Here is an 18,659-nt window from a genome sequence, read left to right as displayed (position 1 = left end):
AGTGTTTAGAAAATGAGTAATAAAAAACTTTTTTTTGGCTCTGAAAGCCATTAGTATGCTTAATTTTTTTTTTTTTTTTACGTTTAAGTAAACATTAAATTTCACAGAATTAGCAGGGTCAGAGGCTGAATTACTCTCACATCTAGAAACACGCAGTTCACCACATGGCTGTAGTTTATTGGCAGGGCACTCTCAGAGGACTTACACAACCACAGCCCACAGCACCAATATTTTAGGATTTCTAAGGATATCAGAGCCGGGCTTTGTAAGCTTTAAGATTTCTCCTCCTCTCCCCCATCCTAAAGAGATCAGTTTTACCATGACTGTAAAATAATAGTGGCTAAGCTAAACTTAAAAGATAGTTTTAAAATACCTAACTATTTTCTTCCACCTGTCAGTGAAAGCACACGATCACTTTTGCTGATGTCTATGAACGTTTCCATTCTCAGAAAGGACTCAAAAAGCTGAGATGTACTGACAAATACACAGGCATGTGTCTCTGAGCTGTGAGTAAAGCAACTGCTGATGGAATTAGAACTTAACCTTGGGCAACCTTACATACTTATTATGAAGCATGGTACAAAATTAATAACAGACAACAGGGCTGAAGAATATTACATGAATCTAAAGCAGATGGCTCTTCCCATTCCCTGCATCATTTCAGCCAAAACAGAGAAGTCTAATTCCAAGACAAACTGCCTGTTTGCTCTTGTAATAACTCATTTATTTTAATGTCTATGGATTGGTTTTGCTTCTGATACAACAGCATTTAAACAGGAATTTTTGCTTTTGTCTTTCCTAGTTTTGTCTTAAGATCCAGACGCTTACAAAATGACACTGAAATATTGTGCACCTAACTGGATCTCCTCTTCTCTACACTGATTTCTGCAATGAGCCGATTATTACCACATAAACTTCAGACATCCTCGAAACAAGTGAACACACTCTTAATGATGCCAGTAGTCTCAAATAAATAGCTGCGCTGCAGTCATTTTGGGGCTGTGTACAATCCAGCATGTTATACTTACATCATAAGGAAAACAAAAAGAAACCCTCACAGGAAGTGATACCACTTATTTCCAGACACAGAGCCTCAAATGTCAATATTTGCTTTTCTCAAAGAAAAAAAAAAATCCAAGAATGTTTTGGGATAAAAGTGTTCTTTTTTTTTTAATGTATTCCATATTCATACTTTGGTGCCAGTTTTAAAAATGAATTTGGACACTTGAGAAATAAAAATTGATTCTGCTGCTACTCAGAACGATGTCTCACTGGCTAAGTGATTTGGGCAGACAGCCAAGTACCAATTTTCTAAAAATAAGAAATTTTAATGACAAGTCTTCATTTGGAGATGGCACAGGTTACATAGATTTCTGTATGTCTTTGATTATCTTGACTTATAGCAGAAGCAGAAGCTTGGGTCCCCCATGCAGAAAGCCAGATGATCAGGGTGTCTTGGGCTTCACATTTCTCTTTTGCTCATAGCAGTGAATGACTAACATAACCACCTTAGGAACCACTCAGTGCACACTGATATTTGCAACTGTTGTCCTCTGTGATCAGCTGTGGTTGCAAAACTGAATTAGTTATTTTTTCCTAATCTGCCAATGTCAAAAAGTCCCAGGGTTACCTTTGGGTAGGCCAACTTCTTGCAAATCTCAAAATTAGCCTGCTTTAACTAAAAAAAAAATTACTATTCTAAAATCAACAAATGCTGTGGTCACAGGTTTTCTTCACTCTTCCTTTGCCCTTGAATACTTTACTGATAAGACAGTGTGGTGGAAGAAAGGTTTGGGTCAGCTGGGGAAGCAAGTTATTGCTTTAGCAACAGCTACCTGAAGATGCTGAAGCAGGAAACTTTTTTTAATAAATAAAATTTTGTCATCTCTTTGTAGACAAAAATAAAAAGCAAGCCTGGTTTATATTCCAATTTGTGTTTCTGTGCTATCACCTTTTTCCTGGGCAAAAAGTTTAGTACAAACCAGTACAGCGGCCATGTTAGAACAAGACTGATTGGAAAAAAATAGCTCATTTTGGCAGAAGCCCTACAATGATACCTAATCATGAAAGATATTTCATGTACATGAAGTGACCATGCAAGCAGGTTCAAAAAAATTACTAGCAACTGATAAAGTTTTCACCTGTGCAATCTGTGCATGAGGGGCTGACGCCTGTTAGCACATCAGTAATAAACTGGAACAAAACAACAGGGTCACACACACTTATTGGACAGCCAGTCTGCTGTGTTTGCCTTGTTACTAAAGTTCCCACATTTTTTTTCTGGTGATGCCAAAAGATCCATCATAGAATCAGCTGTAGTAGGCATCAGTCAAGGGTGTCTACTTAAGCAAAAGGGACGCTTCCCCAAAGTAACTTCTTGCCATTTCTAGAACCTCAGAAAGCTGTAGAAAGTAATATTAACAAGCAAAAGGAGATAAACTTTTGCAGTACACCTTTTCTCCATAAACTAGTGAAGCGCTCAACAATGCTGTTTTCTTGCCAAAGAAAATGTGTAGATCTTACATGACACAAAAGCTAAAAGGCCTCATTTAGTATGGAGAAACAACACCTATGAAATGCATTATGGAACATAATGTTCTATAAATGAAAGCTCCATTCTCTCTCAAGTTGGTAATTTATTAAGATGCCAAAAATATGCACACACAAGCTTATCATCTTGAATCGTTTCTCTTATAGCCCAATATTCCCACTCAAAAGCCTATCTCTAAAATAAATAGATGCTTTTCATTCCTTCCCACAAGGAAACTTAACTGCTGGCAGTAGCTGCTCCTAAAATAGCACAAGGGAAGGAAGGCAGCATACTATCTTCTGTTTCTAGATAACAACTGAAACAGCAAAGGCAGGAATAATGTACTGACCAAGGTTTACAGCAGTACTTTAAGTGGGAAGATAATATAGTTTCAGTTCTTTTTGGTCAAGTCAATTAGTTTCTTGGTTCTTACTTCTAACTGCACAAGAGAATTATAGGAACTACTGTAAGGTTGCTGCAGATTAGAATGTGGTGCAGTGATGACTTAGGGACCCAACACTTCAAACTGTGAGTTTGGATGGTTTGGTTCAGCCAGTCACTCCCACAGAGGACTGTGTTAGCCTCTACAAGTGAGCAGTAGTGGGCAGCCAGTGCTGAAGCAACGAAGTTAGTTCGGTGAAATGGCCTGTTTTGATATTTTAAATAAGTAGAGGCTGCTGCTTGTGAGTAGCTGTGCTTACAAACTGCAAATAGTTTCTATCACAGTTAGAAATGTGGTGATTCATTGTGGTCACTGTGTTTCTACCATCACTTGATTTCTTCCTTCTGACTTTCTGTACTTCTTGCTTCATTGGGATTTTTCTTTCCTTTTCCATCTCCTGGACTTCACAATCCACAGCAGGCAGTCATGCTATCTTCATTACTCCCATACATATGGCATGTAAAAGAAATTAAGTCTCCTGAGTGGTGTTTGTTTCAGTTTTTCATCTGCTGAACATCAGTAACCTCAATTTTTGTCTCCTGTAGACAGTTTGTAACAGGCTTGCAGCTGTTGGGGAGTAGTTGCAAGTCCTAGGAGGTTGCCTGTTTGCCACTGGACTCCTTCTCTTCCTTCTGCTAGGAAAGCTGTGCATCTGAGGTTCAGAAACAAATAATTAGGATTTGAAACATGTTCAAAGGAAACTTGAAACACAAAACTTGGCAACATTGCACCCAGGCAATTGGTGCTAGAATCTGACTAACTCTGTTCTCTCAGGCGCTCTGCCAGACTCTGCTGTGGCCTTTGCATATTTTCAGGCATAGACAAGTTAAAATACTAAAAAATATTTTGCAGTCTGCCACCATAAGCAGCTGAAAGATTGTGGAAAGCCCTTTAACTAACAGCTTTAAGGCATGGAAAGTACAGCTGCTGTATTTTATTTATTTTTTAATATCTACACAGAGGGCATTTCAGAGGTTCTGAACTCAGCAGGGCTCTATTTCCAGGCAAAACCAAAAGATTTGACTGGCATATTTTCAAGTGGCTGCCCAAACAGCTCTCTTCAATAAAAAGACCCACATGGAAAATCCAGCTACATCTTTCACCTGGAAACTTGTTAGATATACTTCAAATGTTCTCAAAATCTATAATAGTTGAAAATGAAGTTTTGAATGACTAGAAAATATTTCATTATTCCAGCTGGCTAAGCCAAAAACTTCAACCAGAAATGGCGGGAAAACAAGTGTGCAACTAGAATAGCAGCTCTGGGGCCTCAAGAAACATTCCAAGCAAAGAAATCAGAAAGCCAAACTTACAAATGACCCAAGTTTTTAATAGTGACTCACTGAAACAGCCTCAGTGGTAAACATACTGAGGAAGTGACCAATAGATACTGGTGAAATAAATTGACTTGAATGCATGGGTTCAAGTTAGAAAATTAGCAACAGCTTAACCCTGCCATGGACTTGCCGTGGCTAGTAAGCCATTATTGGAAGCATTTACTGTGACTGTAACATAGAGTAAAAATAAACTATATAGGACGTCTGTATCAGTGGTGAAGTAAGAGAGCAAACTGGAGTGCCTGAGAGGCACACAGAGCCATTAATGATAGCTGGCACCCTGTTACAGAATAACACCATGAGGCCTTCATGTTTACCTGCTCTCTCCAGGTAGAAACTATATGCTGAGCAAGTGCTGTTCTTCAGATACATTAGTGTCTGACAATGAACGGTGCCTCACTTCCAAACCACTTCATTGTTTCACAGCAATTCTGGAAACTGACATCAAACTTGCTTTTCCCATTCACAAGCGATAGAATGATTCCCTACTGTTAGACAACCAGCTTAAAGTTACTGCCTGTCAACCAACACGTGCCTCCACAAGCTACTGCGTTAACTCCCTCCTTCCCCTCCACAGAGCTCCCAGCTTTGAGGATTATACCTGTTGAATGCAATGCACTCTCTGCCTCTTCCTCCGGTGTCTTCTCTTCCTCATTGTTGAGCTACAGAGGTTTCGACTCCATGGAATGAACCACAAGGTGCAGACAATCCGGTTGCAGTTCTTGGAGATGACGAAGCTTAAGTCTTTCAGATCACATGGCTTTTTATTGCTATTGTCCTGTGTCATTGTTTTGGCCAAATCATGACATCCAGGTTGATGCTTGGGTTGATATGACATTTCTCCAGGCTCTCAGGAACTGGCAAATCCTGTAGTTGCCTTACTTTTTATGCTCAATTTAGGGCTACTTATGTATTTTCCTCGCTTCAGAGTACAAAGAGTTGACCTCAGTTTGGCAAAAAGTATTCTTAGCAACTACCTCATCTCTCACAAATTAATTGCCCAACAGAAGTGGATGATGACTAGCACTAGTAATACCTGACATTTTAATGAGGTTGCTGGCACCTACTAGCCTGGAGATTTGCACTGTATCATAAGTAGAAAAAGTACCAGTACACAGGGAACACACCAACAGTGCCACCAAGATCTGACAAATAGCTCTTCCTACAACATCTTGCAGTCCTGTCACAAAGTGATGTGCCAAACCCATTCGGGCAGATACTGCGAAGCTGATCATTGCTACCTTATATTAAGACTGAGCTATCTGCTTCACGCAGCCTGTCAGCCTTCCCAGAGTTCTGCTCACACATTTGACTGAAAAAGATCAGCAAACTGAGCAGCCAGGCAGGTGAGCCCTGGAGGTAGAATCTGACACCTAATGACCTGCTTAAACATTATTGAAAATTTGAATGTCTTGGGTATGATACTGGTCCAAGTATTCATCTCTTTTGCACTTCCCCTAGCACTTTCCATAAAATCTTAAAATAACAGATTAATCAGTTTGAAGACTAGCCAAGGGAAGTAAATTAAAAGATGTGTTAATCAGATGTGAAGTGACCTTACCTATTAAGGTATGGAATACAGCAGCTACAGCGCCAGCCACAACCATGCACAAAACTGCTTTGGTCCTGTCTCTCTTGCTGTTCACAAACACCAGACCTACATTTTTGAAGTCACTCATCGGACCGGTGAAGAACTTCATTAGGGAGTACGCCAGTCCATAGCTGGCCAGCATTTCCACAGCATCTTCCTTAACAGCAGCGATGCCCCTATTCAAGGCCTGTTGCAAGAGAGAAAGACAGAGAAAATAATGCAGCACATGTGGAAGCATACCAAAACAATCTTCTGCAGCTGGTGTCTGAAAGAACAAGTTCAGCTCTTGCTGTTTCCCCTAAGTTGACTCCTATTTCCCTGGGTTCAGCAGCAGTAAGTGATGTGTAACATGGGTAACTTCATAATTTCATATGGACTGTAAGTTCAAGTCACACAGATTTGAAGATAAATTGTCCTGTAGGAACTAAGGTCTTTAATGGAATTCCTGCTGTACCAGAAGTCTTTTTTTTTTTTTCCTTATTAAAGTAATTTTATGAGCATGCAAATAATCACAGGTGATACAACACCATTTAAATGCCACTTTGAGGCCTAAGGCCTGAATTGATCAATGCACAACCCTCGCAGGCATCTGCACAGGTAAAAAAAACTCTGACATTACTTTACGCTGAAATTTAGGAACTAAGAGTTTTTTCAGTGTAATGACTATACTCTATACACTATATCTCTTTTAACAGAATATTCTGATTAACTGGAACTATCCAAAGATGTTTATTATGAAACTAGACCAAATGCACACATAACTAAATGTATCTGTTCTCCTTTCATGTATTTAGATTTAGTCTGAGGTTGGATATTAGGAAGAATTTATTTACAGAGAGGGTGGAACAGGCTGCCCAGGGCACTGGTGAGGTCCCCATTCCTGGAGGTGTTTAAGAGAAGTGTGGAGGTGGTGTTAAGGGACATGGGTTTAGTGATGAGACTTGGAAGGTGAAGTCAATGGCCTTGAAGGTTTTTTCCAGCCTAGATGTTTCTGTGATTCTATGATTGCACAAGGTTCTGATCCTACATTCATTTACAGCACCTCGTAGAATATTAAAAAATAAATACAATACAGTGTGCATATTCAGGTTCAAATAACCTACCATTTCATTCTAGGTCTCTATTTAGGAAATGTCACTGAGCATTACATGGATTATTCTTATAGATAAGGTGAATGACAAAAAAAAATCTGTAGCATTGCTTAAGATTCCAGCTTGCAACACAATGATTGTAAAATATGGAATACAAATGACAGATTTATAAATTTTATACGCAGTGTGACAACATCAATCATCTGATATATTCAGAAAACTGTTAAAATAGGATTAGATTTCAAAAGCATGAAGGATGAAATATGACTCGTTTTCACAAGTATTTAGCTCCTATGGTTACAACTGATTTGTCCTGACAGGGTTGCGACAATTTGTCTAGCCAGGAACATCTCTCCAATCCATACTGCAAATCTCAGTCTATCCACTTCCACAGCACTTCTAATACTGCTCTTTCTGAATGAACAAACCATAGACAGAGTACCATCAGGTAATCAGGGTGCAGACCTTCCATTTCAAATGCAAGCACGGTTTTTCTGTTGCAATCTTTTGCTATTTTCTTTTCTTTTCCTTTTTTTTTTTTTTTTGCAAAGACCATATAAGCAACCAATTTGCATTGACTTCAAAAAGCCCTACATTCATACAGCGCAAATTAGTATTTCTCCTGCTGTCCTTATCCATTCTTTCTGTAAAACATACTTAATTTTTGAAACAAAAGTTGCACCATTAGCATACTAAGATCTGTAGAAAAGACCAATCTCTCTTGCAATGTACTCTGCCCTGAACACATATGTTTCCAGTATTTTCATCTGTTCTGCTCGAACTTATCCCCTCTTGAAAATATCCTCTGCTAGGTACTGAATATCTGCAGCTGCTATACAGAACCTTTTCTGCAGTATAAATAACTCCATCTATTGGACTGATAAGAGTTCAAATTATATTAAAACTGCAGACGTCAAATGCATTAGTGGGTGAATAAACTGCAATCAAATAATTTGTGGAAAAGACTGTGGCCTGTGAAATGAATAGTGAAGTCTAGCTGCCATTTGTGATGGGGGTTGTAATGATATTGCATTTGGTATCAAGGTATATAGAGTTATAATCTGTTCATTTAAACTTAACCATAAGATGCTGTATCTCCTTGTTGCTGTTGTCAGTAATAGGTACGTAGCCTTAAATTATTCCCTATATAGGGTTCCTTTCTTTTAGCTTTTTTATCTTTTTTTTTTCTTCTGTCCGCAATGAAACTTTTCTAGCAGCTTAAACTTAAACTGCTAACCAGTTTCAGGTCATCTGCTTTAAAAGCTTCTTGTCACATGTAAACAGCTGAGTACCTTTTCCTGCACAGTTTCAGATGTCCTTCTTTCCTAGTTTGGACAACTACTGAATATCAGTCTGTGGAGGAAGACAATCCACTGCTGACAAGGTCCCTGGGATAAGTGTGGCTTTAAGAAATCACATTGTCAGCTGGCACAGCATGAAGGTCCCTCCATAGAGAAACATGCAAGCCTTTGCAGATTACAGTGCTCAAACCAGTGAAAGCAGCTGTGTGTGACCTTGACCTAGTACCCCAGCATTTCACCTAAGTAAGATGGGTGGAAAGACTTGAGTGCTCCTCCTTCTTCTCCTCTCAGGTTTTACAGGCTGAACTCTGATCTCTTTTGTACCAACAAATGACAGCCAAGTAGATACTTCTGAGTAATTTTCCCCAGACACAGATTGCGTACCAGGTAATGTAAGCTGGCAAAATCCAAAAGGGACTTCGTAAAAGGTTCGCTGCCATTGATTTATACTCCTGTGGAACAGTTGGTTAACATCACGAAATACTCTAGAGGCTGTCTCTGAGAAAACAATGCTTCTCAATGTTTCTTTGGAAAGATCTTTAAGAAATGAAAGTCAATGGAGCCATGTACAAACAGTTTAGCTTCCATAACTTTATTTTCCATTTTTTCTTTAAGATAACAGTACAAAATGTTCTTTATCCTCAGCTTCCAAGCACTCTATGAGAACTAGCCTTTTTTTTTTTTTTTTTTGCCACTGAAGGTCAGGTATCATATTTGATATCCTTCAATCCACAAGAAATCTTAGATAGTTGAAAAAGCCAGTTTGGGGTGTTATAGGAAAGATACAGGCAGTTGATAAAACTTCCAGTCTCATTTCCTGTTAGATTTTCAATTAAGTTTCTCACAAAAGAAAAAAAAAACAAACCATAAACCAGGGTAAGGTTTCCATTTTTCTTTTTCATCTCATTCCATTTTGTACACTTTCTGTATGCACAAAAATTAGTAATAAAAATTGATCAGTAGCATCTGTGTTCCATATTTGTTTCACACACAAAAGAGCATATCTCTGCAAAGATTTACATGGCTTGCCAAAAGAATGACAGAACTAGATGGTGATAACAATCATGATAATACTTATACAAGAAGTTAGCTCAACTATACATATTTCAGATGCCATTCTACTTTCAGCTGGCTCATTCACATCGTTTTGAAGGGATAGCTAAGAAATCTGCATGCTGGAAGAAAGACTGTTGGTGATGGCACGTTATCCTGAGTTTTTAATGAACAGCTAACCTAATTTGCCAGCTGGTGAAAATACCGCAATAAATTGCTTTTCTTCAAACAATGAAAACAGCCACTGCCACTGCTCACTCCTCTTTTAGAAATATCATAAAACACAGAATGCTTCCAGGCTGTTCACTATCTGGTAGGTATATGAACCAGCTAGTTAAAGTAAATCATATTGCTTAAGCACTCCTCCAAAAGGTAGGCAACCAGATTTACAGCTCCTTCTCTTTAATGTCTTGTATAAAACATATTATTATTACTAGAAAGATGAGACCTTTGATAGAAGACACAGAAACAATACCTTGAGCCCTTTTTAATGAAAAAAGTGTGTGCTGCCTGTAACGTTCACTAAAATCAGAGAGGACTAGACCACATCTTCAAAACTTGGTACTGCTGCTGGCTTTCTCTTCTTAGAAGGAACATATGTGACCTCCATCAAATTTCTAGGAAATGCACAATGGATGAATAAAACAATCTTTTACATGGCAAGGCAATGATTTAAAAAGCAACAATTGTTAAGAAAAACAGCAAAGGTCCAACTTGTCCAATTTTGCATGAGCTTTCAGCACTATTCACTAATGTTGGCAGGAAAAGTTTGGTTCCAGTCAACAGCTCCATACCCTGTTGATAAAAACTCTGTTTCTGAGGCTGGTTCTATAGAGTTTGATTGCTTCTCACATGATCCTCCCACAAAACGATTCAGAAAACATCTATAGGATGTTTTCCTTCTCCCTGTCTTTCTTCCAATCTGCTTTCTCCTCAGAAAGTGGAAAAGAGCCAAAATATTTGGTTAAAGAGCAAGTCAACTTAGGGGACAGTCCTTCTCCAGTGTCCAGTAATCCCTCTCTTTATAATTGTTGGCAGCATTTTCATTTAGTAAATCCTGACGCTGAAGTTTTTGGTATTAAATTTACCAGTTGTCTTTGGCAGTTCAGCATTGCCCAGTCACACCTGCATGAACTACACTGCCAGAATACGTAGCAGATCCAATAGCCCATCAGCATGGAATAATCAGACCACTGTATCAGTGCTGTCTGAGCACTGGAGTATCTGTAACTCTGTGTCTCATAAAGGCAGGAGTCAATGGTACGTAACTAGAAGGAAACAAAGTGCTGCGTCTACAGTTTCCACAGACGTAGGCATAGAAGTGGGAGAAACTGGGGTAAAAACATCTCTCAGACATTTGTTCTGGCTCAAGAAGGTTTTCCAAACAAAGTGTATGAAGAGATAGCCCCGAGGAGGTAGAAGTGTCTGACCTTGTAGTTAGAAAACAATGACTAATAAGTGTTCATTGTTATGTGCCTTTGCTGTTGATCGCATATCAGATGACCGAAGGGCCATCCAAGGTCAGCTCCTATCGGCTCCCTACAAGAACACCCCCTCCATTCTCCAACACTGAGGCCTGTCCCAGGGAGCAGCCATGCCATCCACTTGGCTGTCCCTGCCCACACTGACGCACGTGCCCAGATCATCTCAGCCCGTGGAACTGCCAGCAACAAGCCACAACCACAACTCCAGGAAGGAAGAAACAATTGCTTAGGGACAGGGACACCTGAACAGCCCAGTGGAGTGGGGCCTGTTTTTGGGAGACCATTGGGGCTGCCCTGAAAATATGAGTTGAAGGGTTTTTTATCTCTTGCTTCTTCCTAACCATCCATTCCCCCCAACCCCCCCCAAAAAAGAAACAAACCTGGAAATGCAGGGCACATACCATGGGTTTATCTTAAAAAAGAAGCTAGTATACCAAAATTTCAATCAAATTTACTCTGCCTCCTTAGGTAAGAAGGACATGGCCTAGAAATGAAAAGCAAGAACAAGTATTTTTGCAAGACTCCTACTCTTATCTGAATGCCTGCTACTCTGTGACCATCACCAGGCTCACGATTTCACTTGCTGACACTATCCACTCACATCCCAATGTCAAAGCTGTAAGAAAGTGTGTCCTGGGAGAAGTTTAAATAAAGATTCTAAATCCAAGATAACATAATTTTCGAGCACTGACTGCTTTCATTTGACCGGAGATACATGAGGGCACAGCACTTTCTTCAGGCATTCAGGAGGCATACAAATAACTAGGGCAGCTGTGGCACAGTGCGGTTGGTGAAAAAAGGAACCCTTCCCACTGCAAGAATTAATGGTGGAAAACTAGCTAAGGCACACTAACTGAGGGCACTTAGTGCCTGCACGCAGATACAATAGCCGGCATGATAAGGCAGAGAATAATCAATCAAACAAACAACACATCAGAAGATAATCATGGGAAATAAACCAAACTTGGTGAAACCAAAACGTGCCTCACTTGAAACATTTGACAAAGTGCCAGAACATTTACAAAATTTGAGGGGTGAATGGGTTGCTGTAGATGATCATTATCCCAGGGAGGTGGAGAACACTGATCCTGAAGCCAACAGAGCCATGAACCATAACACTGAGAAGCCCTTCAGGATGCGATCCCCAGCAAGTGCCCACTGAACGTGTGTCACTGACATCCGCAGGAAGCAGACCTAAACCACTGCTGTTTCTAACCCTAACCATCTTCCTTGATGGGGACCACAGGCATTGACTTTCCTGGCCTTTTTTAGGTAAGCAGTGCTCATAGAGGCACAGGACAGAAGTGGAGTCAACATGTCCAAGCTGCTCCCCCGCACTGTGACCACCCTGGTATTCCCTGGCTGATGTTAATTAATCAGTTGAACAAAATCTATTTGAAGTATAACTCGCAAGGGAGATCCTTTGCTCTCAGAACAGCATGCAAGCTTTTCATTCAGGTTTCCATGCGAGTGAAATGCTGTTTTACCATAAAGGCATCTGTGATTGTTACAGAAGTATGGCTAGCTCCAGTTTGAGTTTATTTGTCTTCAGATATTCTTCATGTGGCGGCCAGGGACACACTTTCTTTCAAAATCTATTTCTAAACCTATGAGCATAGACAAATAAAACTGAGACATAAACTGAGACATACAAAACTGGGAGGTCTGCTCCCTCTTGCTTCAAAATGCCCTGAGGAATAGCTATCATTTTTTCACCAAATTCCATTTTGATTACTTCTAAGTGGTAGAAAACACCAGGGATGATACAAAATAATATCACGCATAGGTAGACACAAAGAATATTTGCCTTAATCACAAGTGATACAGTATCTGCAACAGTGCTCCTTCTGTTCTTCATTTCCCACAGAAAGCATTGTGGCTACTGGTTCTTTCTTTTCCTGCATTATATCCCCAAAGCAAAAAACAAGCTGATTTACTGTCAGCTGCTTACTTCATAAAATCACATTTTCTCATGTTTATAAATTAAATCTCTGCACAGACTGTTATAACACTTGTTTATATGCACACAGCAAATTTAATCTACACAGGTCCTGTGCCTGTCAGTCTGGCAACTGTGGCCTATTGTCTTTTTATTAGTATTCACTCTGTCTCTGCTGATGAATTCCTCACAGCTCTGTGCTTCTGAAATGGATATTGCCACCGTTTCCCTGATGGCATCATCTTATCAGGCTTCATAGAGTACAGACAGGTCCAGGTGGAAGGGACTTTTAGGGGCCAACTTAGGGCAGCCTGCCCAGGGCTGCAATGAGAGATGTCACGGAAGACACCTGCCCCTGAATCTAAGCATGCAATTGGAAGTGAATCAGAACAACCATGGCCATGTAGCCTGCACCTAGGGCCCATACTCCTAGTTTCAGTCAATTTATGTTCTCCCATATTTCCCCCTTCTTTTCAGCAGGCTCTATAGTATCACTGCTTTGCACCACTTTGCTGCTGTCTTTCACCAAAGATCTTGCCAGTAATTCACCTACATTTCACCACACTACAAGAAATAATTGCTCCACTTGCATTCCAGTTTTCACCCTTCCTTTTCTGCTGTTCTTGGCTTTAGCAAAGAAACAATTTACAATACAGAAGAATAATATGTTTCAGTGATTTGTTTATTTTGTGTTTCCAAGTTCATACATTGCACACAGTTTGGCTACTGCCCTTTTGTTTTTCACTTATTATATGTAGCTTTCTTTAGTAGTACTTTCTCACATAAGGTTACCCACCACTCTCAGTTACAAGGTCCTGTATTTAGTGTAAGTCTACTTTTTTCTCTTCACAAATGCAATCAGGCTCAGACTCAAACTGAAAAAAAAAAAAATCCAACCAAATATTTTAATCTATCTGCAAAAATACTTTTGCCAGTTGCAAGAATAAGGAAAATTAATGAGCTTTGTAGATTTTCAAACTGTTTTCCTCAAACTTCTCATGCTAAAAAAAAAAAACCAAAAAACAAAACAAAAAAAAAAACCCAAACATATGTAGAACTTAGAGAAAACTTCAGGAGTTTGGCAAAGTCCATCCATCAAAGGTGCAAATGAAATAGACCAAAATTTGGCCAACCATCTGCCAAGCATCAGCTGTAGTGGTTTAGCAGAACCTGTTAGACAACTTGAACTGCACAAAAATCTTGTCTATTTTCCAGCTCTATTGAGTGTGCTCCTGGGCACTATGCTTAGAGCACTGAAGGCCAAGCACCACATAGCAAAGACTGTGTAGGAAACTCTACCATTAGCTCAAAGTAAAACAGAAAGCATTTCTGTGGATTGAAGAAGCAGTACCCTATGAGATTTCATTCTTTCCGCAATTGTGAGGTGATTTATTCTCCTATCTTGGGTCTTGTGGAAAGTATGTGGGACACCAGATCCATAAAATTTACTTTTATTGCTTCAGCTCCCCTATTTCTGTGCACTCCCCATGCTTTGTTAGTGATTAAGATGCCACAGCCTCCTACTTGGAAGACAAGTAATTGGCATTTCCTCTCATTTTTCAAAGGGATGAAATAATCACACACAGCAAATTGTGACAGCCAACAGTTGAATTCTAGGCTGTCAGAACTGAAGCAAGATATTATAGTATCACCACAAGTAATACTCCACCCCTTCACAGCAGCTCTAGAGATTAACCTACTGCTGCTTACGTTTAGATTTACTATTTTACCACTGCCAGAACTGCCAATTAGCTGGGAGGGGTGGGCTACTTTGCTAGAGTACGGCTCTGCAAACAGATGTTTTAGTTTTTGGTGCAACTAAGAAGTGGAACCCTCCTAAAATGAATCTCCTGCTAGGGGTACCTGCCACAGCATAAACAGACGATCTCTTTTAGAAATAATCCTTTGAGAAACTTAGCTCAGTGGGTACATGTCTGGGATGCTCTGATTGCAGAAGACAGTGAAGTTCAGGCCCAGTGACAATGTGGAGGATGGGACCACAATGGTTTAGGATTATGGGACATTAAAGGAAGACACTCATTGTGCGAAAACAGTTTTGTTTTTTTTTTTTTTTTGCCTTAATTCACTTTTAGCTGTACTAAGTGCAAGTTAGTTACTCAAAAGTTGATAATGTTGGAATTGTGAAGTGGCCACCTTTAGTTGTCTGCCTGCCTCTCCCTCCCACAAGGTAGTTCTAATTCATCAGCAGCTAGGAGCAGACTGAAGTAAATGTAGCTTGCAAACTCCAATCCCTCCTTTGTCAATGAAGTTTCCCGAGTCATTCAGAGCAACTTGTAAGCTTCATCATGTATGTGTGATTAAGCCTCTGCTATTTAATGAGCATTACTTGTACACACTGAAAGGCTAAAGCAAATTAAAGCAAGTGTCTCCAGACGTTCACCCAGCTTGGGTAAACGTTCTCTCTCTTGCTGGAGACAGAAGAGGTAAGGAGCCTGCTGAGCAAGTACACAGAATTCTTGGCTTGGCATATGGCAGAATTTAGAATGAAAGGCAAATAACTGCAGCTGGGTCATTGGGTCTTTCATTGTCCTCAGTACTGCATTATGTCCAGAAAAAAAAAAAAGGAAAGAACAATCTGTAAAGTACATGTCAAAGCTACTATGATTAGAAAAATACATATAACCATCAAATAAAACTTCTGTGCCTGACTTGAGAGGTAGGAGCTTGCCCAGCTGTCCCTAAGCACACAGTACAGCAGCAGCATTAGGTGTACTTAATGCACTATACAATCATCTGCTCTCTTTAAACTTACTCTTAAAGCACTTATCTCCCCATGTGGCCCAGTACAGAGCTGCTACTTATATGCTAGGGCTCTTCCCAACTTCAGCTGAGCAGAGCATATCTGAGGTCTGTGATTCCCATCAGCTGCTGTCAAGAGCACAGAACAGGGCTGGTGAAGGTCTGTCACGAAGCAGCTGTTCCCTCCAGCATGCTGCCAGCTGCACAAAGCACAGTTTGTTAGGTGTGAGTGCTGGTGATGGTGGGAGTAGAGCTGCCAGATTAGCCTACGTCTTAATTGTTCAGGAGAGAGAAATAGAGGGCACCCAGGTTACCAGCCTAAGTGCAAATTGGTGTTTCTGCTGTTGGAAACATCTGTTGTAAATTAACTCCATAACACCAGCAAGAAAACCTTTCATTTGTATCTGTTTTTCTTTGCCTTCCATTCTTACTTTTTATACCAGTTATTTGCTTAGGATGAGATTAAAGCTATTCAGTTGAATTGGAAACAAATGCTGAATAGTGACAGTGATTTCCTTTCTCTAGGACTGGTGAATGTACTGCAAAAAACGCTTTGAAGCACTTCCAGTTATTACAGCACTTTCCAATACCTGCAGAAAGCAAAAACTTCACTATGTCAGTGATACTACCTCTAGACTCTGTCCCAAAGTACCTGTTTAAAATAAATGGAAGTGGGTGAAAAAGATGTGGGAGTGCAGGAAGACAGAAAGGTAAACTGGCAGGGCTTCTGCGAAGCAAATTTCTTCTCTTAGAAATCATCTATGCCCACAGCCTAAGTTCTGAGAACCTTGAACTTCTCTGCCGGTTCTTGCAGGTGGTGTTTACAGGATTGGCTAACATTTCCTTTTAAAAATAGCTTGACTATTTCTCTCAGTATCCAATGACACGAAGTCAACAAGTTAACTCACAATGAAATTATTGCACATGGTTTTTTCCGGACTGTGTGTATGTGGAGCACAAATAACTACAAGGTTTCTCTAGAAATCGTGAACTCTTTTTGAAAACAGTTACCTTTCATAAAGGGAAGGCAGCAGTATCTCTATGTAGGCAAGGCAGAAAATACCCTCTCTGACAAAGGACCGCAGGAGGCCAGGGGAGAATGTGACTGCTGTTGCTTATGGGATCTTTTGGCAGCTGTGAGCCCAATTGCTGCTGTTATTATAAATGACCTTCCACGATAATGGAAATAAAGGTAAAATACTAATTAAACTGAAATGAAATCAGGCTACATATGCTCTGTCCTTAGTGGATTCAGTAGTGAAGGGGAGAAATGGAAAATGTATCAGTGTTTCAGCCTTTTCCTCTGTACCTCTTGAGAACAGGTATGTTACACAGAGATACAAAAAAGATTTTTTTCTTAATATACCAGGACAGAACAACCCTAGAGACAGGGGTTTTCTGGTGTAACCTCTAAATCCCTGGCAATAATTAACACTGTTATATCTTCACCAAAGCCTTGGCTAATGCTTTGACTACGAATTCCTTATCTAGTAACTGGTCAGTCTTTTCCTCAGGGAAGAAGAGACATAGAAATGCCCTGGGAGATGTAGCAAACCTTACAACTTTATTTCTCTGAATCTGGAAGTGGTGAATTTTAACAGTAAGTGCAACCACAAGAGCATTCTTGATTATGCTACCTACATTGTGTAATTTGATGCTTAATCTAATCTCAGAGACGTCTACTCAGGGTTCACAAAATCCGAATTTAGAAATACATGTCTTTAAATCACTTCCAGCTCAAGGGGCAATCAGACATGTAGTGGATGGGTTTATCTGCTGAGGAACTGTCAGTGTTGCCATAGTAATTCTTAAATGGGTTCTGCTGTCTAATAGCTTCTCTTCAGACACCTCCAGAGAGCACCACTTGTCATGAGGTATTTTATGCATAAGCTCAATGCTCATTTAGCCCTGCACTTACTCCAAACTTAACTGTAAGCATAAAACTAACCATCTTTACTGACCCCCCTTCTCATTCTTGCATTTCATTTGACCTTGTGCAATCATCCCTTCTTATTAAAAGCCACTATTTCAACAGCAAATAAGGTGTTTCTACTAACCTTCTCCCTTACACTTCTCTATCTGAACTGGACAGTTAAATCTTACAGTTCATTTTCATTTACCTCACACAAGCACGAGACCTTGACTTGCTAAGTTCAGTACAAACAGACCGACTTCCAGAAGCTTAAGTAAAGGTAATGCTGAAATATTGTAGTGCAGCAGATAATTTTGCCAAGTAAGTTTTCTCTGAGTCACTGCTTCTTATCAGTCTGTCTCATCATGCATTAAAATGGATGCATTCAATGAGGATATTATTCTATTATTCTAGGTAGACAAACATTGCTCATAAATAAACAGATGAATGAGGATAGAATTTGTATGCAAGTTATGCAGGCTGAAGGGTATTAAAACCCTATTGTCAAAACCCAAGAATGAAGCCATTAGTTTCTTCTGATACACTTTTCTGAAGACCTGCAAACTCAGTGTAAGCTGCTCACATGCACAGTTTCAGAAAGCAAAGCTAAGATGAAACACGCTATTTGTCCTCTCCTTTATTGCCTTATCTGAGTTGTCAGTAACAGTGAGACAGAACACAGGCAATTTGGGTAGATTTTCACAGATATAAGCCACAATTGGATCTGTGTACACCACCCCACCCATCTCCCTCAGTTTTCAAGTTTTGTTTAGGCAAAATACATTTAGTTAAAGGTTATCAACTTGTACATAGTATTGCCTCCTTTATTATCTATGCATCCAAAGCTTTGCAAATGAGAGTCTTCTTTTTTTTTTCAGCCTTGTACCTTACATTGTGTTTTATCCTCTGGCTTTGAAGATTTCAGCAAGGGATAAGTTTTAATCCATTGTTCTTGTAGACAGCAGTGTTTTGAAGAATACACTGATTAAAGCTTACTAATAGTCTATACTACACTACCAAAGCAAGCCAGATCAATTATTCAGTCCCTGCAACTGCAGTAGTGTGATGCTCAACTTGACACTCTCCCCCTCACTAAAAATCATGGCAGGATGCCCATCCAAAGCCAATTTTATATTTCATATTAAAGCAGCTCAGAGATAAATTTTAGCTGTGCTGATTCAATGTTTTAGATACTGTGCATTTCACTGCACATCAACGA

The 18,659-nt window shown here is 39.8% G+C and overlaps 1 protein-coding gene and 1 long non-coding RNA gene across 5 annotated transcripts in view; both read right to left on the bottom strand.

Annotated features, from left to right (window-relative positions):
• The window catches only part of ANKH (ANKH inorganic pyrophosphate transport regulator), a 103,470-nt gene that overhangs the window by 39,297 nt on the left and 45,514 nt on the right, over positions 1 to 18,659 (bottom strand). For all 4 annotated transcript variants that reach the window (XM_021389237.1, XM_021389240.1, XM_021389238.1 and 1 more), the window contains exon 2: positions 5,871 to 6,087. In XM_021389237.1, the coding sequence (XP_021244912.1) occupies positions 5,871 to 6,087 (217 nt within the window). The remainder of the gene's footprint in view (positions 1 to 5,870; positions 6,088 to 18,659) is intronic.
• Positions 2,617 to 5,864, bottom strand: LOC110395109. Its single transcript, XR_002436169.1, has 2 exons — positions 4,911 to 5,864; positions 2,617 to 3,624 (listed from the first exon to the last, which is right to left on the bottom strand). It is a non-coding gene; the product is annotated as an uncharacterized LOC110395109 (long non-coding RNA).

The sequence above is a fragment of the Numida meleagris genome, chromosome 2 (genome assembly GCF_002078875.1).
Source record: "Numida meleagris isolate 19003 breed g44 Domestic line chromosome 2, NumMel1.0, whole genome shotgun sequence".
NCBI lineage: Eukaryota > Metazoa > Chordata > Aves > Galliformes > Numididae > Numida > Numida meleagris.
The sequence above is the reverse complement of the archived record's forward strand: the minus strand, read 5'-3'. Positions and strand labels throughout refer to the sequence as shown.